Raw genomic sequence first — 27,584 nt, forward strand, 5'->3', positions numbered from 1 at the left:
AGTGAAGTTTGGTTTATTCGATTATATTAAATAGTGAAGAGAAGGAAGTGTTGTTGATTAATCATGGAAAATGTAAACGAAGTTTGCATTGTATGAAGTTCCTGGGCGCAAGCGTTATTCAATTATTGATCGGAGACCATTTTTCAGCTCACAGTCATCGTGACCATGACCTTTTACCTACTGATCACAACATCAATAGGGATCATCTACATAACCAACTTGCATACCAAGTATTAAGTTCTTGGGTGCAAGTGTTCTTTAGTTACTGAGCGGTAACCATTTCTTCAACTCAAGGTCATGGCAACCTTGACCTTTGACCTACTGATCTCAAAATCAATAGGGGTCATCTACTAGTCATGACCGACTAGCGTACCAAGAATGAAGTTCCTGGGTACAAGCGTTCTTAAGTTATTGAGCAGAAACCATTTTTAAGCTTAAGGTCACCGCCAACGTATCATTTTTTACCTGAAGGTAACCTTGACCTTTGACCTTTTGATCTGAAAATCAATAGGGGTCATCTTCTAGTCATGAACAACTAGCTTACCAAGTATGAAGTTCCTGAAACCAAAGGATCTTTAGTTATTGAGCGGAAACTTTTTCTTCACTTCAAGGTCATGGCAACCTTGACCTTTGACCTAGTGATCTCAAAATCAATATGGGTCATCTTCTAGTCATGACCAACTAGCATACCAAGTATGAAATTCCTGGTTGCAAGCGTTCTCTAGTTATTGAGCGGAAACAGTTTCTTCACCTCAAGGTCACGGTGACCTTGACCATTGACCTACTGATCTCAAAATCAATAGGAGTCATCTACTAGTCATGAACAACTATGAAGTTCCTGGGTACAAGCTTTCTTTAGTTATTGAGCAGAAACCATTTTTAAGCTTAAGGTCACTGCCAACATAACATTTTTTACCTGAAGGTAACCTTGACCTTTGACCTTTTGATCTCAAAATCAATAGGAGTCATCTAATAGTCATGAACAACTAGCATACCAAGTATGAAGTTCCTGGACCCAAAGGATCTTTAGTTATTGAGTGGAAACCGTTTCTTCACCTCAAGGTCACGTTGACCCTGATCTTTGACCTAGTGACCCCAAATTCAATAGGGGTCATCTACTAGTCATGACCAACTAGCATACCAAGTATGAAGTTCCTGGGTCTAAGAGTTCTATAGTTATTGGGCGGAAACGAAGTGTGACGTACTGACTGACTGACTGACAGACTGATGGACTGACTGACGGACAGGGCAAAAACAATATGTCTCCCCATGAATGGGGGAGACATAAAGATATTACACGCAAATGATTTTTACATGGAAGGTCACCACGACCTTGACTATTGACCTTGTTACCCCAAAAACAATTGGGATCATCTAGACATCATGACCAACCTCACTTCAAAGTTTGGTGAACCTAGATCAAAGCATTCTCCTGATATTGCACGGAAATATTTTTTTACATTAGAGGTCACAGCAACGTTGACCTTTGACCTTGTGACCCCCCAAAATATAGGAGTTTTCTAAACCTCATGATCAACCTCCCTACCAAGTTTGGTGAACCTAGGTCAAACCATTCTCAAGATATTGAGCGGAAATGTTTTTTACATTGGGGGTCGCCGCGACCTTGACCTTTGACCTAGTGACCCCAAAAACAATAGGGATCTTCTACACCTCATGACCAACCTCCCTACCAAGTTTGGTGAACCTAGGTCAAACCGTTCTCAAGATTTTGAGCAGAAATGTTTTTTATATTGGGGTCGCCGCGACCTTGACCTTTGACCTAGTGACCCCAAAAACAATAGGGATCCTCTACACCTCACGACCAACCTCCCTACCAAGTTTGGTGATCCTAGGTCATGCGGTTTTCCAGTTATCGATCGGAAACGAAGTGTGACGTACGGACAGACTGACGGACTGACGGACTACCGGACTGACGGACAGGGCAAAAACAATATGTCTCCCCCAGAGAGGGGGAGACATAATTACAATTACTAGAAGCGCTGTAATGCGACGAAACCAGGTTTTTGTTATGGGCAATCAGAAATTATAGCCAATTAATTTGTTGTATGAGCAAGTTCAATCTGCAGCTTCATATAAGCTATATTCACACTAAGATTCATCACTATCCATCAATTCTAACTAAGTTGTTGGGCAGAAAAATATTTTTCTATTTTTAGGAACAGTGACCTTGACCCCACCTCCCAAGCTAGCTCTTCACATAAGCTACCTTCGCTCTAAGTTTCATCAATATCTATCAATGCTAACTAAAGTTATTGGGCAGAAACCATTTTTCTATTTTTAGTAACAGTAACCTTGACCCCACCCCCCTCAAAAGAAATTCCAAGCTTGCTCACAGCAACCTTGACCCCCCCCCCTCAAAAGAAATTCCAAGCTTGCTCTTCACATAAGCTACTAGTACCTACACACAAAATTTCGTCAATATCTATCAATCCTAACTAAAGTTATTGGGCAGAAACCATTTTTCTATTTTTAGTAACAGTGACCTTGACCTTAGCTCCACCCCCTCAAAAGCAATCCCTAGCTAGCTCTGTACATAAGCTACCTACACACCAAGTTTTATCAATATCTCTCGATGCTAACTAAAGTAATTGGGCGGATACCATTTTTAAATTTTTAGTAACAGTGACCTTGACCTTAGCCCCACCACCCTCAAAAGCAATCCCAAGCTAGCTCTTTACATAAGCTACCCACACACCAAGTTTAATCAATATCTATCAATGCTATCAAAAGTTATTTGGCAAAAAACATTTTTCTATTTCAAGTAACAGTGACATTGACCGTAGCCCCTCCCCACTCAAAAGCAATCACAAGCTAGCTCTTCACATGCTACCTACACACCAAGTTTCATCAATATCTGTCAATCCTAACTAAAGTTATTGGGCGGAAACCATTTTTCTATTTTTAGTAATAGTGACCTTGACCGTAGCCCCACCCCACTCAAAAGCAATTCCAAGCTAGCTCTTCACATAAGCTACCTACACACTAAGTTTCTTAAATATCTATCAATGCTAACTAAAGTTATTGGGCGGATACCATTTTTAAATTTTTTGTAACAGTGACCTTGACCTTAGCCCCACCCCCCTCAAAAGCAATCCCAAGCTAGCTCTTTACATAAGCTACCCACACACCAAGTTTAATCAATATCTATCAATGCTATCAAAAGTTATTTGGCAATTTTTTTTTTCTATTTCAAGGAACAGTGAAATTGACCGTAGCCCCTCCCCACTCAAAAGCAATCACAAGCTAGCTCTTCACATGCTACCTACACATCAAGTTTCATCAATATCGGTCAATGCTAACTAAAGTTATTGGGCAGAAACCATTTTTCTATTTTAAGTAACAGTGACCTTGACCTTAGCCCCTCCCCACTCAATAGCAATCCCAAGCTAGCTCTTCATATAAGCTACCTACACACCAATATCTATCAATCCTAACTAAAGTTATTGGGCAGAAACAATTTTTCTATTTTTAGTAACAGGCGACCTTGACCTTAGCCCCATCCCCCTCAAAAGCAATCACAAGCTAGCTCTTCACATAAGCTACCTACAAACCAAGTTTCATCAATATCTATCAATGCTAACTTATGTTATTGGGCAGAAACCATTTTTCTATTTTTAGTAACAGGTGACCTTGACCTTAGCCCCACCCCCCTCAAAAGCAATCACAAGCTAGCTCTTCACATAAGCTACCTACACACCAAGTTTCATCAATATCGGTCAATGCTAACTAAAGTTATTGGGCGAAACAATTTTTCTATTTTAAGTAACAGTGACCTTGACCATTTTTCTATTTTAAGTAATAGTGACCTTGACCTTAGCCCCTCCCCACTCAAAAGCAATCCCAAGCTAGCTCTTCACAAAAGCAACTTACACACCAAGTTTCGTCAATATCTATCAATCCTAACTAAAGTTATTGGGCAGAAACCATTTTTCTATTTTTAGTTACAGTGACCTTGACCATAGCCCCACTCCCCATCAAAAGCAATCCCAAGCTAGCTCTTCCCATAAGCTACCTACACACCAAGTTTCATTAATATCTATCAATGCTAACTTAAGTTATTGAACAGAAACCAATGTTTGACGCCCGCAAGCCCGCCCGTCCGCCCAACGACAACCTCATTCTAATAACCCGGTTTTCGTTGAAAACCTGGTTAAAAATTACATTCATGAAGTACTGACTTGATATATACAGTATAATATGTTATCGGCATTTTCTAATACCTTATTTGCATTTCCTAATGCCCTTATACATCATATAATATGGTTAACTGCATTTATTTTAAATAATTTCTTTTTGCAGTGGACCAGTAATTAATTGATATTTAACTACCTCATATTCAGGGGCTTCGCTTAAAGCCCTCTTTTCATGTGGATTTATAATTGTGCTAGGGGGTCTAGGGGCATGCCCCTAGGAAAATTTTGAACCATGGTGCAGTTTGGTGCATTCTAGGCATTCTGAGGTGCTTTATTAAGTACTGGAAAATGGACAGTTTTAGGATCATATAGTCAAGTACGCATACTGTAACTTTGGTTGATTTTTTTTGTCGGAATCATATAAATTCAGCCGCGTACTACGTGCCCGATATAACAGACACCAAAGCATTATCTTATTTATATTTTTCCAACAAATATAACCCCTTATATTTTTGAGGCAAAAAAAGAAATTTATTGTAAAAATATGAATAACGATGTCTTATATCAAACCAAAATGAAAATTGAATAAAAAATAAAGTTTTCATCTTCTGGCTGGCGGGCGGCAACTAAATATTACCAGGGTTTGAGGTTAACTTTTTCGATCACTAGACCAGTCTAAGAACTTACTAAACCTGACCAAATAATAACTAGACCAAACTTTTTGAAGATCAATTTTGCCATAAAATACCACTACTTTGTTAACGTCATGATTTATAGTGCATATAAAATAAAGATGATTCATCCAACAGGTAAACAATTGTCAATAAACACCAACAATCTATGTCAAGTTTTATTATTTCTTATCATCTCAAGCTGTTTGGTATGTAAAATTTCATGCATGCTTTACAGAAAGCATATTCAAATATTTATTTTTTTACAATCTTACTATCTACAGACATTTTAAAATTTACTACATGGGGTGCAGAACATTACATTATTTTCATCGTCATAATCAAGCCACTACAAACCGTCTCTACTTTTCTCACAAAACAACCCTTTATGCCTTTGCTTATCATACGTTTTGCTTTATTCTTCTTTGCCCTTTCTTTTCTTTATCTTTATACTCTCTGGGGGTTCTTTGTCAGAAGACAACCTGTATTAAGGCACGTCCATTTGAGTTGAAGGCAAAATGTACACAATTAGAAAACCGGAAATAAAAAACCCCTCAAAATCTATCAACACAAAAATTCGGGCTAACAAGACCTGGGTTTCACTAGACCAGACCAACAGTTTGATACACAAAATTGTTCGGAGGTGGATTAGCGTCAAACCCTGATTAGTATCATACTTTATTATATTTTTACTGTCTACAGGAAAAATGGCCACCAGACCACATCATGATACTGCCATTATTGATCGCATCACTAAATGAAATGGCCGATGTCCGATCAATGCCAGAGTCTTGTTACAGGGAGAAGTCATTTTCCCAATGGTATACAATGTTACAATTATCATTTTTGCACAGATTAGATCAAATACAACAACTTTGATTTTAATGTTTTGTGACCACAAAAGAGGAAATTAGCTGAAAAGAGGAAGATTTTCATCTCTGATGTATACAAATATATGTTGTCAATACCCTTTCTTAATCAATAAATACTCAAATCTACACAATGTAGAAGATTTAAATGTTTTTTAATTGTGATTAATAATATTAAAATATAGGTTGAACACATTTTTAGTGCAAATTCCCGTAACAAGCTAGTGTGCTTTATGGATCACACAAAAGGATCAATCCCGAATTTTACAGCAAGTTACAAATGTACTTACACAATGTAATTTATGTTGCTGCTACATGTCTTTCTAAAGTGTTGGCTGGTATTCTTCATCAAAAGACAATACTGATAGATTGCACTTAAGGTGCATGCCTTTTTTTAAGGCCCCTGAATTTTAAATATGGTGTTGGGCACCCTCTTAACCCTTAAGCTGCTGATGGCGATTTTAAAGGCTTTGCAAACAGCTTGGAACCAGACCAGACGCCGAGTAACTCGGCACCTGGTCAGGTTCCATGCTGTTTGACAATCAGTCAATATATCCCCAAAGTTTTAAGTAAATTGAAAGAAATTTGGAATAAACCAGACAACATTTTTGAGCAGACGACAATTTACCCAGCATGCAAAGGGTTAATATTAATGAACTCTCAATGACATGAAGATCTATAAAATTATTCTATGAACTTTAATTAAAACGACAAAATGACTTCATACAAAAAACAACAACAAAAAAACAACATCATTCTAAATTTCATCACATTTTCATTCATAAATTAAAATTCATTGGTAAAACCATGAAGTCAGTATAAACGAACCCTTAAGCTATATAAATGAATAATATTATTGGTCTAACATATAATAAAAACCTCAGATTAGATGTTTAAACCTCATTCCTTTACAGCACATAAGCTGAACAAAAAACGGCTGAACAAAAACCGATAAGAGAAGTTATTCATTCATGATCTTACATAATGTTGACCTACAAATTGCACACTCATGTTACCTGGTGCAGTCTGCTTGATTGATAACACTATAAAGGCCTTCAAAACAGAACTTCATCAAGTTTATCAACTAAAGTGCTTATAACAAAATACATCAATTGAAGTGAAATATGGAAATTTATAATGTGAATAAGAGATTCTGGCCACAATTTCTCCAATAATTATAAGTGCAACAGATTGAAATATCTTTTTTCCCTTTAGCCAAATGACTCCCTTCAATCAAATGGATGTGTCGCCTGTTTGGAGCACTCATCATAACCCAACAAATCAAAATACATATTTTACTGTATAAAAGGAGCAAAACATTATAGTAAAGTGAGAACTATGGAGTTACTGAGGTGATTTCCCATAGATCGAACTTGACTGAGACATCATGCCAAAACACACTGTCCCCAAGTTTCAGTATGATTTGGAAGAAATTACTTAAAAAAATGTCTGAACCAAACATTCTGTTCTAGAAATTGTTTCCTTTTTATGACAATCAAGCATTCTTTTCAAGTCCACCATCAAGCAATCTTTTCAAGTCCAATCAAGAATTGGTCAAAGAAATTGTACATGTAATTAAATTCCTAACTTCGGAAAAATATAAACAACAAACAGACATTCTAAATTTTATGAAGCTAAAAGAAAGTGTCTATATATGGAAACTTACCATGTAGTTTTTCCACAAAGTTGGGCCACAATAATGTTCAGTAATTGCGTAAGACGTAAACCCTCGCAATGTTTGTGCGTGTAAAAACGTAAACCCTCTACAGTACGTCGGTTAGAGTAGTTTATAAGAATCAGCTCCACCTACAATATAATTAGCTTTGAAATCATTACAAAAACAATACATAAAGATCTAATCATTGAAGAGCGCTTTAATTTCGTGACGGTTTCATTTTCATAAATAGTTGCCATATACTGACATTGTAAGTTCAACGAATTGGTGAAATATTCCAACTGAAACATGCAATATAACAGGGTTTTTATAACATTTGACCTAGTGACCTTATTTCTGTCCCCATGTGACCTACTTTATTCAGCAGCAAGATTTCATTAAGGGGAACATTCTGACCATGTTTGAGCATAATCTGACCAATCCCTACAAAGATATGGTTTAGAAAAGGAAAAAAAGAAGACTAACAGACGGACAATGCCAAAGCAATAACACCCTCCCGAAAAATGGTTATTGTTAATGTCTACAAGCGCTTTCATTGAAAGGCAAACATGCATGTAGTTTACATACATGATTGGCTTGATTCTAAAAGCAAAACATAATCGATTAAAAACACAATGCTAACTTTGCATTATAAAACACTTATAATGCTCGTCAAGGGAGATCACTTATAAGAGTTTTTATCAGTGGGAAAACTATACTTTTATAACAAAGTAATGACTTAACAGTAAGCATAGGGCATAGTTCAAACATTACAAGTTTTAAAGCATCAACGACCACAGAAAATGTTTGTTTCATATCTCTGTTCAATGCACATGCTGTCAGTATCTATCGTCTGCATCTGTTGTACACATTTAATAACAAACACCATATCCCATGTGTCCACAAATCAAATCATATTAAATTTTCTAAGTAGAAGTATCATTCCATTCAGATTTTTTGGCATTCAAATTGGGAAAAAATATAATTTTAGAATAACTGCTCATCGAAATTAGACTTTTGAATGAACAAGCCCGAATTCTTATACTATTGCTTGGCATCAAATTTTTTAACAAGCCCTGCTATATAAAATTCAGAATTTCAGCAAGCCCGGAAGACATTTACCAGTGCATGGCTTGTGCTAATTTCGATCATTGATATTAACGGCTGAAAAAAGCCCTGATTCTATATGTAAACAGGTAAAAACCATGTCTGATCACTACTTACACATCTCAGTCTACAGAGATGGGAGAGTGTGGCCCTAGCTTTGTGACACAGTGTCGACATACACTGACGGGATTTAAAAGGACATAATCAGCTTTGGGGAGCTCATTTGTTAAAGAATAAAATAATAAAGGTTTGATGTTTTTCTCAAAGTTTTTAGAAAAGTTATAGTGTGTGAAAAATACACAAAACAGGTACACAATACACAAAAAATCAAGCATTCAAGCAAATTGCCTAATTAGGAGGAGTGCAATGTTTAATTCAGCAAGCGACAAGAAATGATGCAATCTGTGTCTGTCAGATGAACAAAATAAATATTATTCCTAGTAGACATACTTATACAGGTAAAAGATCCCTTTTCGCCCAAAAATCATGAACTGGAGTGTTGTGTTCTTGAATTATTTGAGAAATATTGAATAATTTAGAATGAAATTTACAGGGAAAAGTTAAGCTCCTGATGAAAAAATATTGAAATTGTTTTAAGTCAAGTATTTTATGGTAGAAATTGATCATAAAGACTTATATTCATATTTTACCATGTAAGTGAAATGTTATTTTGCACTAAACAAGCATTTAATGCATTAAAACAAGTTGTTTACCTTTACAATAAAACGAAAGTTGACTGACACAGAAAACAATTATGCGAAGGGGAACAACTCGATACAACCGTAATAACTTGGCCTCCTCCGACAAAGCTTTGAGACCTCGTTATACAATCGTAACAACTCGGCCATGGCCAAAATGTTCCGAGCGATTTAAAACTGTGCCCTGAAGCCTTGCAGGTGCCCTTCATGTATATATCTTTATGTTTTGACAGAATGAAATGAAGAAAAGCTGTCAAACTCATAATTATAAGTTGGATATTTATTTTTGTGTACGGAACTAATATAAAATAACATTATCTGGTAATATTTCTTGAACTTGCGCACGATGAGCCCATTGATACAATCTGTTCATATTCTATCTCAGGCAGGAACAGTGGATAGTACAATGTCAATGAGTGATTTGTACCTTGCTAAAATCATATGTAGCTTGTGTCAATAACTTGTTGAATTAAGTTGATCCAGAATTAGGTATATTGTAAAATCACACTTTGCTTTCCTAGTTATTTCGTTTTTCGTACTAGCTTTGCATTTATGTGTGTAATTATACCTAGGAATAGAGGGCTGCTCTAAATCTAAATATTTCTTACCAATGCTTAATTTTGTTATCTTTCGAGAGTACTTGATATCTTATTCTGTTTGTCTACTTGTGTACATAATATGCATGTTTGGTTTACTCGTATTGTTTGAATATTATTGTGTGAATGTAATTCATAATATGGGTCATTATTTGTATATATATCAATGTTTTGCTCTTCATTTCATGGAGGAATAAAAGTATCTATCTACCATATCAAAAATCTAAAAAAAAAATCCGTCAAGGTACAATATTTGGACTAGGGAATGGCTAAACAAGGGATTTCCAGGTGGGTGTGATATAAATTTGTGTACAGGTTGAAATCTTTATTCTTCTTATTTTTTACCATTAACAAAATAATTGTGGTGGGGATTAGAGGTGTGTTCATAATCCCATCATGGCAACATTACTGCCGCAGTCGCTCCAAGATGATAGTCTCACTAGGTCCAGTCCCTGTCAGTGCAAGTGGGAAATAACCATCACCAGTTATTCTTAATGTTGCTGCCTAATATCATTTATGAATCAATCCAACAAATACACACACGCACAGGCAGTATACCCATTTTTTCCTTGTCAACTCTAAACCGAGTAACGTATACTGGTGACAGTTGTTTAAAAAATATGAGTTTGATCAAATCGTTGACCTACTTAACATCTCAGTGTAGGGCAGCATAACATAAAAAATATTGGTAATTGATGAATAAAGATAAACATATGTAAACACACTTACCACACAGATAAAAACTTTAATAATTGGGCAAAAAACGCCAAATTTGTTTTTATTAATCAATGTCGTTCAACGATTGCAATGCACCGGAAGTTACCTTGAAGACGATCACATGACCAAAATATGGCGGCTGCAGACAAAAACACATGTTAATTTCAAAAATGTAAACATTGGTTGGTTTTAGTTTTTTGTCATCATATTTGTTTATGAGTTTTATGTTTTCTTTTCAATTTAAGAATTCTGAAGGTAAAATATTGTTATGAAGTTGTGACAGACTGTCTTTAAAATAGGAATACTTGATTATTACCTGATTGTAGCTACATTGTGTGCATATTTCTTTTCTACTGCATCATCATAATTTCAAATAAGAAATCAAGCCACATACTTTTCTGATTTAAAGCTGCACTCTCACAGATTGACGGTTTTTATCTTTTTATTTAATAGTCTTTGAAAGAGCCAATTTTTGCGTAAATGTTTGAAAACCAGTGATACTAGTTCATATAAACAGCCGCGTCAGAGTCTTTGACAATTTTTTATTTGGCGACTCTACGCGTCCATAACCCACTTGTTGTTTTCCTTACCAAGAATGACAGATCCCAGCGCTATAAGTATATTGAGCGGAAAGATAACGGGCATCTGCTAGATAGTTTCAAAATGGCGATGCTTTATTGACAGAAGTGGATCTAAATTAAACTTATTATTTGTGTTTCATAAAACACTTAAGTGTAATAAGTAAAAGGTATTGGCTAAAATAATTAAAGTGTTTTAATTCTAACAGTGAAGTGTTAAGTATTGTGGAGTAATAGTTGAAGAATATATTTTACATTGGTACTGCTCAGTTGACTTGTGGCGTTTAGGAAACAAAATGAATATCCAAATGTTGAAAAAGTTCCCTATATGCGCATTATTGTGGAGCCCTACATTGATACAAGACTGGTGACAAAAGAAAAATTATTTTTTCGGCAGTTTTCCAAACTATTGAGATCTGTGAATCATCTTATAGGAATGAATGGAAGGCAATTTGAGACCAAAATCAGCTGATTCCTAGTCTAAAACTAAAAAAAAAGAATTTCGATGAATTTTCACTGTCATTTCAATAAATTCTGAGATCAGTGCCATTTTTAGCTTGGTATTTTAGTTCCGCAAGCTGTCATACCACAGTACTGTTCACTATAATTCTTACATTTAGTATCTTAATACAGCAATGAAATGTAAGTTTTTAATATATTATACATATATATAGTTATGTACAAAAATTAATATATGTGTGACAAAATTATTACTTGTATGGTATCTCAGTTGTTAGTTGTATAACGGCGGACCATTACAGTTGCTTCCCTTTGTTTTAGTAACGCAGACATATGAACTTCCGGGTGTGCCAGAGAGGTTGATTTGTTTCTCCAGGGAAGATTTGGGTCCTGAGAGAGGTATAAGATTTTACAGAAATTGTGTGTATTCCGCAATTTCTTTAGTTTTTATGTCTTGTTTGTGTGTGTTTAAGGATACATAATGAAAGTTTGTCGTTATTTATCTTCTTACTTAATCTTTTAGGGTATTTACTAATGGAAAAAACAACTGTTATCTTAATTATTGTTTACATATAATAATACACACATAATATTACAATATTTACAATCACCTTGATTGCATTTACTAGCTGGAATATTCATAAAAAATAAGGACTACTAATAGAAAACAGAAACACTTTTTAATGTGTCATTTATTATTGTGACACACTTCTATCTCCTGATAAGCATTTAAAACAAAGATCAAAGTCAGCTAAGCATTTGAAATAATTAAAATGGCCTAGATACCAATTCTGATAAAAAATTATTAAGTGCAGGGGGCAAAATCTTATTTTGGTATGAACACGATAGGAGAGTTCACATGTTTTGGTAACGTCGTTACAGTTACATGTATTACACAGATATCTTTCATAATGTAGGTAATACAGATGATTTTATTAGTCTCTTTGGTTATAATTAGGTAGCAGAAATATGAGTAACATCCTTAAAACAGCAATTAAATGGCATTTAAGTTAATCAAATATATCATTGATTTATTAAGTCATTGTGCTTTGTTCCAAAGGTATGAATTCAACAACCTTTTCCAACATTGCCATATTTAATCTGTCAATAGGGGTTCCTGGGCTCCACTTTCCCACTTCCTCAGTAAGTTACCAAGACTTAAAAACTGCTCGCCCTCAGTTGCAGAGGAATCAGGAGAACCCTGATTCACACCGTTATTCAGGCTCTTGATTGCATTTCTGCTTGCATCCCAGTGGGCGGCCATACCAGGGTCCGGAAGATCTCCTGTAAACTCCTGATCATTATCAGTTACAGACTGTACAGTGTACATACCTGTCTACGAACAGCACAACATAGTCCATACATATCAAGAAAGATCACAAGCTTTCTGGAGCTTTTGCACAATACCTACACCCACCATAAAGGCAACTCCCCCAACTTAACAACCCTTACACTATCTATTTAAGGGAATCCAAGACAGCGCATCAGCATTGCTATGGTCACTTTGAGCACGATACTGAAGTATCATATTACACTGCGAGAGCCATCTCGCCAGTTGCCCTTGTGGTTCACTGAAATGCATCAACCAACAGAGACTTGAAAGGTCTGTGCGTACCAAGAATGGATTTCCAATCAAATTGTGCCCAGTAAAGTGCACTACTGCTCTGAGTTCCATTCGTGTGATGCAATACTTACAATGCCTCTTGGTCACGGCATAGCTTCCGTAGGCAGTTACCTAAGGTCCTTTTTTTTCACCATCTTGAATCTGTATTAGAACTGCCCCGATAGCCATATTTGTGGCATCGTTGTTTTTAATAGCACAAATGCATCTCTTTTATTTGGCTTTACATTTTTAGAACACACCAATGTCATCACCTGATAGCTTACTTTCCTACCCAAGAAATCAACTTCAGGTTGAAACATAGAGCATTTCTTGGCCTAATGTTTAAGGCCATACTTAGGACATCGTTCTAAGGCTTCTCTTTGATTTCCCAGGTGACCCTGGAAACTCTTACCCATCATGATTGCATCATCTAAGAATGCCAACACGATTTTCCATGTTTACTCTGTCAAAATCAGGTTCATAGCACTAGCAAATGTGGCTGCGCCCCGCAAAGGCTAAAGCCCATGTGGACATGCTCATAAAGCCACCATTTTAGTACAATGTAAGCATTGTTCTGAGTAAAACGGAATTCATATGCAATAGTATATCCAGCTTATTCAATATTGCCTAGTGAGCCTACTGGGACATGTTTTTGTATAATTAAAATATGTACTAAAACAACAAATGGAATAGCATGCAACTGAGTGTTTACAAATCAGGGATACATAGTATGGCAAGGCCATTTCAGATGTAACAGCCTTGAGATCAAACACACCTACATCGTTACATACATGCCATATTTTCTGGAGACCATTCAGGGGGATTTGTTCAAAAGGCTGAAAATTCAGGGGGATTTGGGTTGTATTCAGGGGGATTTTTTTAGCAGGTCTAAGTTGGCGAAATTTTAAAGTATTTTTAGACGCAAGTACGAAAAAATGTATTCACATATAGTTTGCTTTGAAAACCTCTTAACTTTTTCATTTTACAGAATGATTTTATGTCATGATTTATCATATTCTTATGATACACTGTCATGTCATACTGTAATTCACTTGCAGAACAAAATATGTCATGGGAAAAATATGTTTTCGAGACAATTTAATTAAATTTACCTTCCTCCAAAGTCTTTTAAAAAATTGTGCTTAATTCTATCAGCTTAATGGCTTTCAGACAATAAGAGAATAGAATAAATATTATTAATTTCTTCCTTCAAAAATAGTAATATTTCTTTGCCTTTGATAATTACTACAAATTAATTGATCACTTGTTGTAAAAGTTTCCTTTTGGCATTTCACCCTTGTGGAGTTGTTAGAACTTTGTTTCTTTACATTCGGTTTCACTCACATACTGTAGTTTCACTTACTTTGTCATTATTGCCTGATGTAAAATTTCTAAAAAAAATAAAAAAATAAAATATATATATAAATTCCGGGGGATTTTTATCTCCCGCCGAGAGACCGTGGGATGGATCGAAATTCCAGGGGATTTTTCCCCCCGCCGGGAGACATGGCATGTATGTCGTTAGGCAAAGTATTAGTCAGTTATAAAAAATATATTACAAATAATACAAAAATAAAACTTAATCTTGCATTAGCTGGACCTCATTTATGATTTAGAATACATTTGTTGTATTTGTTATGTATGAATTATACCCTAATGGCTACACTTGAAGAAGGATGGGACATCAGCATTGAATTTAGTGCCCAACTCTTAAAACATGTGAACTGTACCAGAATAATGGATACCATCGTAAAAGAGATGGATTCATCTTAGCAAAGAAATATAGTTGTTTAAGGGTTTGTTTTTTTCATTTGTAATGCATAAAAATGATAAAGATTGTGACAAGATAGTGTTTCACATGCAAGACCCATCACTGTAGGTCAAAGATGAAGTTCGCACTTAAAGGTTATTTGTCAAAATTCGTTGTAAAATGGTTTGTTCTGGTTTTAATTTGGCCATGCATAAAGGGATCTGAAAATTACTTGGTAGAAATGTTCTCCATAGGAAGAAGGCATTGTATATATGCAAGTCTCAAATTAGAAGGTCAAAGGTCAAGGTCACTAAAAAGAGTCATTGGTAAAATGTTCGTGTATTTGGTCTTGTTTCTTTCTGAATGTTTCAGTGTTATTGCTAGTGTATCTTACAGGCTTTTTGAAAAACTAGCATGTCAATATAACCATTGATATTTTAGTGCAGGGCTTCATCAAAGAATGTTTGACTGTGTTCACTTATCACTTTCCTTAGACCATGAGATGTGCTCATACAGGCCCAATACTTTCATGCATGTACATTGGTAAAATTTCAATACCTTTTTAAAGTTGAAACACAACATTTCAGAATCTTAACATAAGCAGCCATGCCAGAATGTTTAGTGTGTGGGGAAGAAGAATTTGATGAGCATGACTGCCACTACTTTTGCTCCGACTGCAATACCCAGTCTCAGGTAAAACATCATGACAGCCACTACTTTTGCTCTAACTGCAATACCCAGTCTCAGGTAAAACATCATGACAGCCACTACTTTTGCTCTAACTGTAATACCCAGTCTCAGGTAAAACATCATGACTGCCACTACTTTTGCTCCAACTGCAATACCCAGTCTCAGGTAAAACATCATGACAGCCACTACTTTTGCTCTAACTGCAATACCCAGTCTCAGGTAAAACATCATGACGGCCACTACTTTTGCTCCAACTGCAATACCCAGTCTCAGGTAAAACATCATGACAGCCACTACTTTTGCTCTAACTGCAATACCCAGTCTCAGGTAAAACATCATGACTGCCACTACTTTTGCTCCAACTGCAATACCCAGTCTCAGGTAAAACATCATGACTGCCACTACTTTTGCTCTAACTGCAATACCCAGTCTCAGGTAAAACATCATGACAGCCACTACTTTTGCTCTAACTGCAATACCCAGTCTCAGGTAAAACATCATGACTGCCACTACTTTTGCTCCAACTGCAATACCCAGTCTCAGGTAAAACATCATGACAGCCACTACTTTTGCTCCAACTGCAATACCCAGTCTCAGGTAAAACATCATGACTGCCACTACTTTTGCTCCAACTGCAATACCCAGTCTCAGGTAAAACATCATGACAGCCACTACTTTTGCTCTAACTGCAATACCCAGTCTCAGGTAAAACATCATGACAGCCACTACTTTTGCTCTAACTGTAATACCCAGTCTCAGGTAAAACATCATGACAGCCACTACTTTTGCTCTAACTGTAATACCCAGTCTCAGGTAAAACATCATGACTGCCACTACTTTTGCTCCAACTGCAATACCCAGTCTCAGGTAAAACATCATGACAGCCACTACTTTTGCTCTAACTGCAATACCCAGTCTCAGGTAAAACATCATGACGGCCACTACTTTTGCTCCAACTGCAATACCCAGTCTCAGGTAAAACATCATGACAGCCACTACTTTTGCTCTAACTGCAATACCCAGTCTCAGGTAAAACATCATGACTGCCACTACTTTTGCTCCAACTGCAATACCCAGTCTCAGGTAAAACATCATGACTGCCACTACTTTTGCTCTAACTGCAATACCCAGTCTCAGGTAAAACATCATGACAGCCACTACTTTTGCTCTAACTGCAATACCCAGTCTCAGGTAAAACATCATGACTGCCACTACTTTTGCTCCAACTGCAATACCCAGTCTCAGGTAAAACATCATGACAGCCACTACTTTTGCTCCAACTGCAATACCCAGTCTCAAGTAAAACATCATGACTGCCACTACTTTTGCTCCAACTGCAATACCCAGTCTCAGGTAAAACATCATGACAGCCACTACTTTTGCTCCAACTGCAATACCCAGTCACAGGTAAAACATCATGACAGCCACTACTTTTGCTCTAACTGCAATACCCAGTCTCAGGTAAAACATCATGACTGCCACTACTTTTGCTCTAACTGCAATACCCAGTCTCAGGTAAAACATCATGACTGCCACTACTTTTGCTCTAACTGCAATACCCAGTCTCAGGTAAAACATCATGACAGCCACTACTTTTGCTCTAACTGCAATACCCAGTCTCAGGTAAAACATCATGACTGCCACTACTTTTGCTCCGACTGCAATACCCAGTCTCAGGTAAAACATCATGACTGCCACTACTTTTGCTCCGACAGCAATACCCAGTCTCAAGTAAAACATCATGACTGCCACTACTTTTGCTCTGACTGCAATACCCAGTCTCAGGTAAAATATGACAGCCATTACTTTGGCTCCGACTACAATACCCAGTCTCAGGTAAAGCATCATGACGGCCACTACTTTTGCTCTGACTGCAATACCCAGTCTCAGGTAAAGCATCATGACAGCCACTACTTTTGCTCCAACTACAATACCCAGTGCCCGAGGCGGTGTCTGGGGGATATTTACAATAACTGTGATAGCTCTTGTTTTATTATTTAATTAATAATCGTCATAATTATTGTGGTTATTGTTGGCATCATGCAAAAGCTATCTTTATTTCAACATTTTGAAGAAAACACATATTTAAGTGTTTATAATCATGTAAAATATTTTATTATTTTTATTTTCAGGATATGCGGGTTATGGTTGCAGACGACGATGACATGGAAGTGTCACAGGCTCGTAAACTGCATGAGAAACATGACAGGGTAAAGGGGAAAGGTAGCAAACAATATCTACATTGTCTGTATTTTGTAGAAAGACAGCATTGTATTGTTGTTCTAATGCCACACGAGCAGATGTCCTGTTTGTTTATAGCATCTCTTTGACGTTATTAACTATTTTCCTTCCCGAACGTATTAGGAATCACGTAGCAGATTCTGTGATCAATAATCTCTCTTCATTTAGCACTTAAAGTGACATGTTACTGACCTGAAATAACCGATAGAAACTGAGAGAAATCTTGCCTTATTAGACAGCTAAAAGAGTCTGAAATCTTATAGAGTACGTTGAACTTATTTTCCAAACTATGACCATTAATGACCTATTACAAATGTTCGAGCAGTATAGAGTGTATATAGTTTAAGCTTGCTCAATTTCCGACATGAAGTTGTATAGGAATATCCTTCATTGGCCATTTGTTGCTTCTATATCAACTATATCCCTTGAAGGATTTCGATAAAACTTTGTTCACATGATTTTATCTTCAAAATGATGTGCTTAACCCATGTTGTTACCCATTGACACATATCCTCATGATACGATTATGGGCTGTGCTTCCTCATGAGCCATGGAACAATTGCCGGGTAAATCTCCACAAGCAAAATGTTAAAAAGATTGAGTCTCAGCAATTTAAGCAAATTTTTTATGATGGAAGTATAACATGTTCAATAGCTTAGTAGTGCTCCTGGCTGCAGAACACAAAATGTTCAATTTACTAAAAAAGAAAGTATTCAAACAAAACTGGGTCAGTCAATTATCTAACATTTCTTATTAATACAATGTGTATGTTGGTTGCCAAACAGGATTGTAACCATGTTGTGGCAAGGTTGCAGTACAATAGGTCATGGTTACAGTACAAAGGGTCAAGGTTACAGTACACTAGGTCAAGGTAACACTACAATAGGTGAAGGTTTCAGTACAATAGGTCATGGTTTTAGTACAATAAGTCAAGGTTACAGTACAATAGGTCATGGTTTCAGTACAATAGGTCAAGGTTTCAGTACAATTGGTAAAGGTTATAGTACACTAGGTCAAGGTTTCAGTACAATTGGTCAAGGTTACAGTACACTAAGTCAAGGTTTCAGTACAATAGGTCAAGGTTACAGTACAAAATGTCAAGGTTACAGTACACTAGGTCAAGGTTACAGTACAATTTGTCAAGGTAAGAGTACAAAATGTCAAGGTTACAGTACACTAGGTCAAGGTTACAGTACACTAGGTCAAGGTTACAGTACAATTGGTCAAGGTTACAGTACACTAGGTCAAGGTTTCAGTACAATAGGTCAAGGTTACAGTACAATTGGTCAAGGTTACAGTACACTAGGTCAAGGTTTCAGTACAATAGGTCAAGGTTACAGTACACTAGGTCAAGGTTACAGTACAATAGGTCAAGGTTACAGTACAAAATGTCAAGGTTACAGTACACTAGGTCAAGGTTACAGTACACTAGGTCAAGGTTACAGTACAATTGGTCAAGGTTACAGTACACTAGGTCAAGGTTTCAGTACAATAGGTCAAGGTTTCAGTACAATTGGTCAAGGTTACAGTACACTAGGTCAAGGTTTCAGTACAATTGGTCAAGGTTACAGTACACTAAGTCAAGGTTTCAGTACAATAGGTCAAGGTTACAGTACAAAATGTCAAGGTTACAGTACACTAGGTCAAGGTTACAGTATAATAGGTCAAGGTTTCAGTACAATAGGTCAAGGTTACAGTACACTAGGTCAAGGTTACAGTACAATTTGTCAAGGTTAGTTTTTTATTCCTGCTTCATCAGCTAGTCCTATTAAAGACTTTCAATAGAGCTTATATGGTAACTGAAAATTGCTGAAATTGTACTGATCGAGTGGGTTATAAATCCCACGACCTCTTGGCGAGAGGCGGACAGACACAATGAAAATTTCACCGACACACTCTTTGAGAACATATTTATACTTAATAAGCTACCAGGAGGAGTGAGGATCTTACTGAGAGATAATTGTTGTTGTTTTTCAAGATATCATCCTGATTTCTTGATTTATCTGGAAAAAACTGGGGACTTTTTTTCCTAATCTCAGTTTCTCTTAATTATGTCTAGGTGATAGGAAAGTGGTCTAAAAGACTGAATGCCACTTATGTTCATTAGAACACATTTTGTTCACAGAAAATGCCACGATGACGTCTTCTGCCTAATGGAAACAGCATGGTACATAATGGTCTGTCGAGAATGTAGGATTATAATAAGAAAGAAATACCAGAGTCTGTGTAAAGGACAGATATTGAAAGATTGATACGTCTGACCAAAAATTGGGTCATTACTGCTTATAATATATAAATAAAATTTCACAGCTTTTTACTCTTCAGCTTAAGTTAACAAACTTGAAGTGTCTTAGCTTGAAATGTCCAGATTTAAGCAACACAAAAATGAATTGTGGCTTAAGTTCTAAAAAACAGGAAAACACAAACTTGAAATGTCCTGACTTAAGTACACAAACTTGAAATGTCCTGACTTAAGTACACAAACTTGAAATGTCCTGACTTAAGTACACAAACTTGAAATGTCCTGACTTAAGTACACAAACTTGAAATGTCCTGACTTAAGTTCACAAAATCGAAATGTCCTGACTTAAGTACACAAACTTGAAATGTCCTGACTCAAGTTCACAAACTTGAAATGTCCTGACTTAAGTATACAGATTCAAATGTCCGGACAAAAGTACACAAACTCACACAAATTTGTTTGCTTTATGTAAAAACATATTTTTTCATAGAATGTTTTAATCCAAAACATTTTGTCAATATTTCAAAGAAAGCTATTTCTAGGGCATAAAATCTAATTGATAAATTGGTCAACAACAATGAGTTGTACTCAATTATGTTTTCTGCTGTAGAATTGTTTTCTTTAAAATGTTAACCAAAAAATTAAACAAACATACTCTATTAGAGAAGGTGCTTTTAAAAAGAGTAAAAACATGTATGATTTTAAATAACTTGATTTTATGTTTTAAAACGAGTTGAGATCGATAGTTGTCTGAAGTTTATTTGGGATTTTGGACCTAGACTTATGTACACAAGCTTGAAATGTCCTGACCAAGGTTTAATAATCTGGTTTTCTGATCAGGGACATTGATTTTTAGATGTTCTTCTCCTGATAGATTTTAACATGTTCTTCGCCTGATGGTTCATTTGTATGTAAGATGATGCGATTTTCATGTCTTTTGTCCTGGGTTACTTGTTCTATCTAAGTTTTTGCCCGTATTTCCCAACGTCCTGAGTTTGAGACTTGTATTCAGAAAAGCTGAATTTTAATTTTATTGCAAAAGTTCTATTAATTAAAGGAGCAAAGATGGTAAAAATGATGTTTGTGTTACGAATAAACTGTTCTACACTCAGGTACACATCACAATTATATTAAAAAAATAAAAACATTTATGCATCCAGTTTATTGAGTCTGAGTCTGGATCCGAGATCTCATTGCATGTATGGGTGTGAGTTGTCTTGTTCTAGAAGTGTCAATCTCAAACACAAACATTCATGGGTTTAAGCCCCACCAGGTCAAGTTTCCCTTGCCTCGCAAAAGAAGCTCCAATCTGAGGTCTGCGAACTGGTTCTACCCAGAACACGGACTTGAGTGATTTATATCAGCATATATATGTCTTTACAAATGAGTTGAAATAAAGAAGTTTAAACTAACATTGTATGTGTACTTTCAGGCACATTTGAAGGACGCCCCTGGAGCCTGTATGAGGGCTACGAAATCATCCTTCTGCACCAAGTTGAGGCTCTTATACGCCTAGGAGCACACCCGAGGCTTAAGGTAGAGATGGTATAACATATAGGTCTGTTTTTCTAAATGGACGTTTTTGCGCTGTTTCATCAAACTGTCTGTCCTTGAAATCTCGATGAAATAGACCTTCATTACTGTATAATCAATGAGGCCATATCATGTCAAAGAACTGATGGCTGCGGAAAAAAGTATTTCCTCATAATTCTTTATAGGGATTCAAGTAATTCAATAATAGTCATGTTAACACATTTAGTGTTATATATGTTTGATAAAATAATTTCTTGTATAGAAAGGAATTAGTTAATACAGTTTTGCCTCGTCTGTCGGGAAAATCCCTTTAACTAAAACCAGAGTTTTTCTAATGTAAAAAGCTAGGGGGCAATAAAGATCTTGGTTTATTTTAGTTGTAAATTTGAATTATCTAAGTGTCATTGTAACATTGTTTTGCCATATATTTGACTGAATTGAACTTAAGCCAGCATTGAAAATAAACATGATGTTGAGGACATAAAAAAAAATGTTTTGCCATTCAAGACATTTATACTGATTTAAGATAATTGAAGTAGCAGCTCGAGGGGTGAATGCGAAAAGGTTCTAAGTGACATTAAATAATGAAAAAGATAGAACCTTTTCGCTTTCACCCCTCGAGCTGTAACCCATTATTGAAAATGCTGACTGATTTTTTACATGAATATCATACATGAAGAAAAATTGCCAACTATGCATAAAACAGTATAGCTCTTTTTTTTATCAAGTACCTGTTTTACTCTATAAGTACTTTTTCTAATGATATTTATGAACATAATAAAAACATAATACATTAACAAATAAAATATTTAAAATTTGGTATAATACCATGCTGTTATGTGGAAAAATGGTCTTAATTTTATGTCTTTCAAGAAACTGGGGCCCAACCTGTGAAAAAAAAAATGTGCTTGTTTCAAATTCTTATTAATTTCCTTTAAAATCTTACTTATTTTAAGATTATACATTATGCGATTTTTATGATATTATTAGTTGCAGTATGATTTAGGTATCTTTGTGGTGTCGGGGCCATGCATAAAGCTTGTAACTGCTTTCAATGAAGGCATATGATAAAACATTAACAGTTTGACGCTATTTAGAGGTTATTTAGTTTTTACATGTGATTCGTCCTGCTGATTTTATTTTTATGTTATTTTTCACAGTTACATATGAAGCTGGGTCCAAGGGAACAGTGTTGTCATCAAAATGTAAAAACTGTGAAGAAATCTATTCTGTGTTTGAGTTTTTATCAGTTCTCCAAGTATTTTTACCGCAAACGTCATCGAATATTGACAGTTTTGAAACTTGTTTGCTATTCAAAGTTTATAGATCCAGATACTGTCATAGGTCCAGCGTGTGAGTTGCCGTGTATATTTCTGTATTAGGTCAGTGAACGAGCGGGGAAATGTCATGCTTTTTGCCCTGTTTCTTAGACACTTTGTTTTAAATATGTTTTTTTTGCGCATGTGAGTGTGGTTTGTGGAGACCTAGCCGTACAAGTGGTTTTCCTCCTGGTACTGTGGTTTCCCCCATAACACAAGACCACACTCTCACGTAAAATCCTGCCAATGAGAGTGATTAAAATAATGTTGTAATAACTTTTTCCACAATCGTTGTAAAATAAATACGTTTAAACTCGCTTTGTTTTCAGGATCTAGTTTTTAAGCTGTGGGTGAACTATCTGCACAAACTGGATGTGGCATTCACTGATGAACCCTCTCCATGTGAAGTGTTGCAGAAAATGGATCGGCAAAGGTACAATCACAGCAGTTAAACAGATTATAAATATGTTCAAGTGTTAACAAATAATGTTTGGTAACAGGCTTGAAAAAATGATATTGTTCTATTTTAAATTGGCAGCCAGTCTTGCAGAAAATAGACTGGCAATGGTTAGAAAACACTAATTAGGATTATTAGCAGATAAAACAGAAGGGTTTTATTTCAAATATGTACATTTTCACTTCAGCTTTTTTCGAAGTATGTCATAGCCTTGGTCATCCTCGTACAAAACTTAAGCATGGGCCGAAATCTTAAAAACATTTTAGAAATTCAAAGTTCCTTGGCACTTGGTACACATGCGTGCACGTGTTATACAAGGCCTGATACTCTGACATGTTGTATAATAATGTATGTCCTTTCTCAACTGAAAGAAAACACAGATGAACATCAGCATTGGCTCTGCAGTATCTGTTTTGTTACATCATACCTCATTTTCCAGTAATGATACACACCTTTCAGAGAGAAGTTCCGAGGAACAACTCGCAAACCACGTGTAAAGAACGTCCTGTCTCGTAAAAGTCTGAAACAAACTGTCGGAGTGAGCCAGAAAAAAGTGGAAAAGCAGTTGGTATGTATAACAATGCAGTGGATTCCACCTAAAATCATAAGTATAATCTGGAAGTAGGAATGTCATTGGTCCCAGGTATAATTGGTATGGTAACGGGTAAGTACTAAATGGTTATTAGAAAACATTATGATACATCATGCTAGATACGTCAATATTGAAGACACATATGGTACAATTTTTGGAAATTCCAAATATCAACTGTATATTTTTCAAATTTGAAATATGCTTACTAGTTCAAAGGTAGTTGTGTGTAATGAAGCTACTTCTATTGAACTGAAAATAGCCAAGAAAAAAATAAAATAAAAAAGTTGTCGTTTGTGGTAGCATTTTAAAGAGGACTTTTAGGGCTGTTACTAGACCAGCCTTAGTGCCAACTCTGTGAACTCTGAACCACAGAAATACTTGGTCGGTACTTATTGGTAAAAAACACAACTTACAATTTAATTATGCTCACTTCAGAGAAGATGGGAGATGGTATAGGTCAGCCAGTAGACCAAGCCCTAATTTCTTGAAAATCTTAGATATAACAAGCTTTAGTATCTTATTTCATAAGGGTAAGCCAAATTGCTTACTTAAACCAAATTGCTTATTTGAACCTGATTTTGCAAAATAAAAAACAGTCAATAAAAAACAGTCAAGATTTTCAAAGTGTTAATTTCCATTAACAGGAACAGAATTCTTTGAAAATGAGAATATAAAACCATTTGTTCCAACAGAAAATTAGTGAGCTTACCTTGATCCTGTTAGTTGTGGCTTATGATTGTTAGAGAAACTGGGGCCAAGTCTTGTCCACACAATAAATCTACAAAGTTTTGAACTTAAACAATTAAACATCAGTGGTAGAAGACTTGTAATTTTGTGGGTGTCAGTAGTGTCATGGCCAATAGTGCTATGAAAACTTGATCCACAATAACATGAGAACAGTTTGACCAAGGACCATGAAATCTAAATGGTACATGTAAGTTGCCCTTGACCAGGAGATGAGAGGTCAAAGGTCAAGATCACAGTTAATAGGGATGGAAACCGGATACCAAATCGGTATTCGGATATCCATATCAAGTATTTGAATACTATCCGGATATTCGTATCAAATTGTTTTCATAATAAGTAAATTTCCTATTATATGTCAGCCACCTTCTGTTATTTGACATAATTGTCCACTTAATTTATAATTCGTCATATGGCAATTTCACTTTATCATTCATTCTTTCTCAGTCTTAATAATTTATAATGTTATGATCAAAGCTAAACAACTCATTTTACATCATAAAACTCATGATGAATACCACATATACACCTCGCGAATTTGATAGTCACTTTGGCCGAGGCGGTTGCTTGGTTACTGCCACGTGCTTTCGAGTTTGCTATTTATCAGCAGGTTTCATGTTAAATGACGCTTTTATCATAAACTAAACATGTTTACATATCGTATGAAAAATTAATTACACTACACAAAATAAAACGTGAATAAATACTAAATAGGAAATAAATCATTTATATATTTGATAATTTAATTAAACACTGTACACACACTACTTTCAAGTCCGAAATGTTCTAATACTTCACAACAGTTTTCATTCGATGTCGCACTTAATCGAACGCATGTTCTTGTTCAGAAACAAGATAGCGTCCACCATGTTACTGTTAAGGCGATTTCTAAGTTTGCTCAGTACCAGACGGCGGATGAGAACACTCATTGGATGGAACAGAGGAAGCCGGTACGGTGAGGACACTGCGCGCCACGTGCGCAACCTTGGGGAACCTGGCCTCATTGGGCCGCCACCACTCTAGGGCTGGTGTCGATCCATCGATCTTCTCTGCCAGGTACAACTGAAGATCGTCATCGACCGACACAGTTGACACACAACACTTTTACCATCCTCGGATTTTGTGAAATACTTCCAAACACTTGAAGTCAATGTTGGAGGCATATTTCCGTAGTCGTGATACAGGAATAACGATTAATAATTCAAAACACAATTACAAGATGCAAAATGATAAACAAATTTGTTTTTGTATTTATTGTTCAGATAGCAATAATTTCTTCATGCATATTCATCAAAAATACGATTGGTCATTAATAGCTTTGATTGCACGACCCTTATCTTGTGATTGGTTTGATCAATTTCTACAGATTAATGATCAATCCCTTTAATATCAACTAGTGCCAATTAGTGTCAATTAAGCACATCTGAGGTCATAAAACAACACTTGTGATTGTAAACAAGGTCATAGAACTTCACAGGGTGCTGCACAAGGACACAATATCACGCCTTGTGCAAACACCCAATTAGCAGACGATTTGTGACACATACCCGCTTCGCGACAGACACTGTTGATCACCTGAAATATTTCATCAGAAAAGTTTTATAACAATGTCTCTGCTAAGCTATTTTATTGAAATTTTAATTATTTACAAATATTCGAATACCCATTTTGGTATCCGAATACTTGCGTGATATCCTGATATCTGGATACTCGGATATTCGCTTCCATCCCTAGTTAATAGTGTAACTGTTGTATAAGACCCTTTAAACTCTATAGGAAAGTTTTTTATTAAATTTTGGATGTGTATCCAGGTTTTTGCATTGAATTTCACTTGGTATTACTGGAGTGGTTTGTAGAAAACAATGAGAATAAAGGACAAGATATCAGGCCTAGTGTCACTGATTATAGTTTTTGTTAAGCGCTGTTTATCAGACAATTCACTTGATTTAGGAAACGTAAGGATTTAGGAACATAACTTTATACCAATCTCTTGTCCCACTGATAATCTTCTACAAATAAAATAAAAGAGTTAGCAGTTTTTAAAGCAGGTATTTCAATTTATAAAAAATGTTGAAGTCCTTTGACACATTTTGTGAAGACAGATAAAGAAGAATATCATTTCAATGTAGTCAGTGGTTCAAATGTAATACACATACCATGGTTTTAACTTTTACAAAATACCAAAACAAGCATTTTCAGTGAAAAGATATCCCCCGCCAACGATGGCTTGTTTGTGCTTGATGGCTTGTTTGTGCTTGAAGGTTAAAAAAAATCTCAGAAAGAATAAGATAAGCACATTGGTTTTACTGAGAGACGGCTGCAAACAATGATTTTTTAATAAATCAAGGGCAATAACTCTAAGGAAAATTGACCAATCCAAAAGAAAAATAGACAGGCATCATCACAGTATGTTGGTTCTTATTTATTCCAAGTGTCATGAAATTCTACCAGCTAGTTGCATAGAAAAGGCTGCAAACATGGATCTTTTAATAAATCAAGGGCAAATAACTCATATAGAAATTACACAATCCAAAATATAAATAAACAGGCATCATCGCAGTATGTTGGTTCATATTTATTTCAAGTTTCAAGAATTTCTACCAACTAGTTACTGAGAAATGGCTATAAATGAGAGTTTTTCAAAAAATCAAGGGCAATAACTCCAAGTACAATTGACCAATCCAAAAAAACAATGAACAGGCATCATCCCAGTATAGTAATTCATATTTATTTTAAGTTTCATGAAATTCTGCCAGCTAGTGACTGAGAAATGGCTGTGAATGTGCATTTTTCAAAAAATCAAGGGCAATAACTCCAAGGACAATTGACAATCAAATTTTTTTTTCGACGGGCATCATTCCAGTATAGTGGTTCATATTTATTTAAAGTTTCATGAAATTATACGGCTAG

The 27,584-nt window shown here is 35.8% G+C and overlaps 2 protein-coding genes and 1 long non-coding RNA gene across 3 annotated transcripts in view; 2 read left to right on the plus strand and 1 right to left on the minus strand.

Annotated features, from left to right (window-relative positions):
* Positions 1-10,572, minus strand: part of LOC128211190 (nuclear hormone receptor HR96-like) — a 99,865-nt gene extending 89,293 nt beyond the window's left edge. Inside the window, exons 1-2 of the mRNA XM_052915660.1 lie at positions 10,479-10,572; positions 7,361-7,500 (exon numbers count right to left, since the gene is read on the minus strand). The gene's annotated coding sequence lies outside the window, so the exon portion shown is untranslated. The remainder of the gene's footprint in view (positions 1-7,360; positions 7,501-10,478) is intronic.
* Positions 10,573-10,584: 12 nt separating this feature from the next.
* LOC128211191 (uncharacterized) lies at positions 10,585-15,510 on the plus strand. Its single transcript, XR_008257233.1, has 3 exons — positions 10,585-10,638; positions 11,825-11,902; positions 15,444-15,510. It is a non-coding gene; the product is annotated as an uncharacterized LOC128211191 (long non-coding RNA).
* A 1,364-nt stretch (positions 15,511-16,874) lies between these two features.
* Positions 16,875-27,584, plus strand: part of LOC128212385 (TATA box-binding protein-associated factor RNA polymerase I subunit B-like) — a 31,766-nt gene continuing 21,056 nt past the window's right edge. Inside the window, exons 1-5 of the mRNA XM_052917823.1 lie at positions 16,875-16,899; positions 17,679-17,769; positions 21,462-21,565; positions 23,211-23,314; positions 23,798-23,906. Of these exons, the coding sequence (XP_052773783.1) occupies positions 17,682-17,769; positions 21,462-21,565; positions 23,211-23,314; positions 23,798-23,906 (405 nt within the window). The 5' untranslated portion in view covers positions 16,875-16,899; positions 17,679-17,681. The remainder of the gene's footprint in view (positions 16,900-17,678; positions 17,770-21,461; positions 21,566-23,210; positions 23,315-23,797; positions 23,907-27,584) is intronic.

Source organism: Mya arenaria, chromosome 12 (genome assembly GCF_026914265.1).
Source record: "Mya arenaria isolate MELC-2E11 chromosome 12, ASM2691426v1".
NCBI classification, from domain to species: Eukaryota; Metazoa; Mollusca; class Bivalvia; order Myida; family Myidae; genus Mya; species Mya arenaria.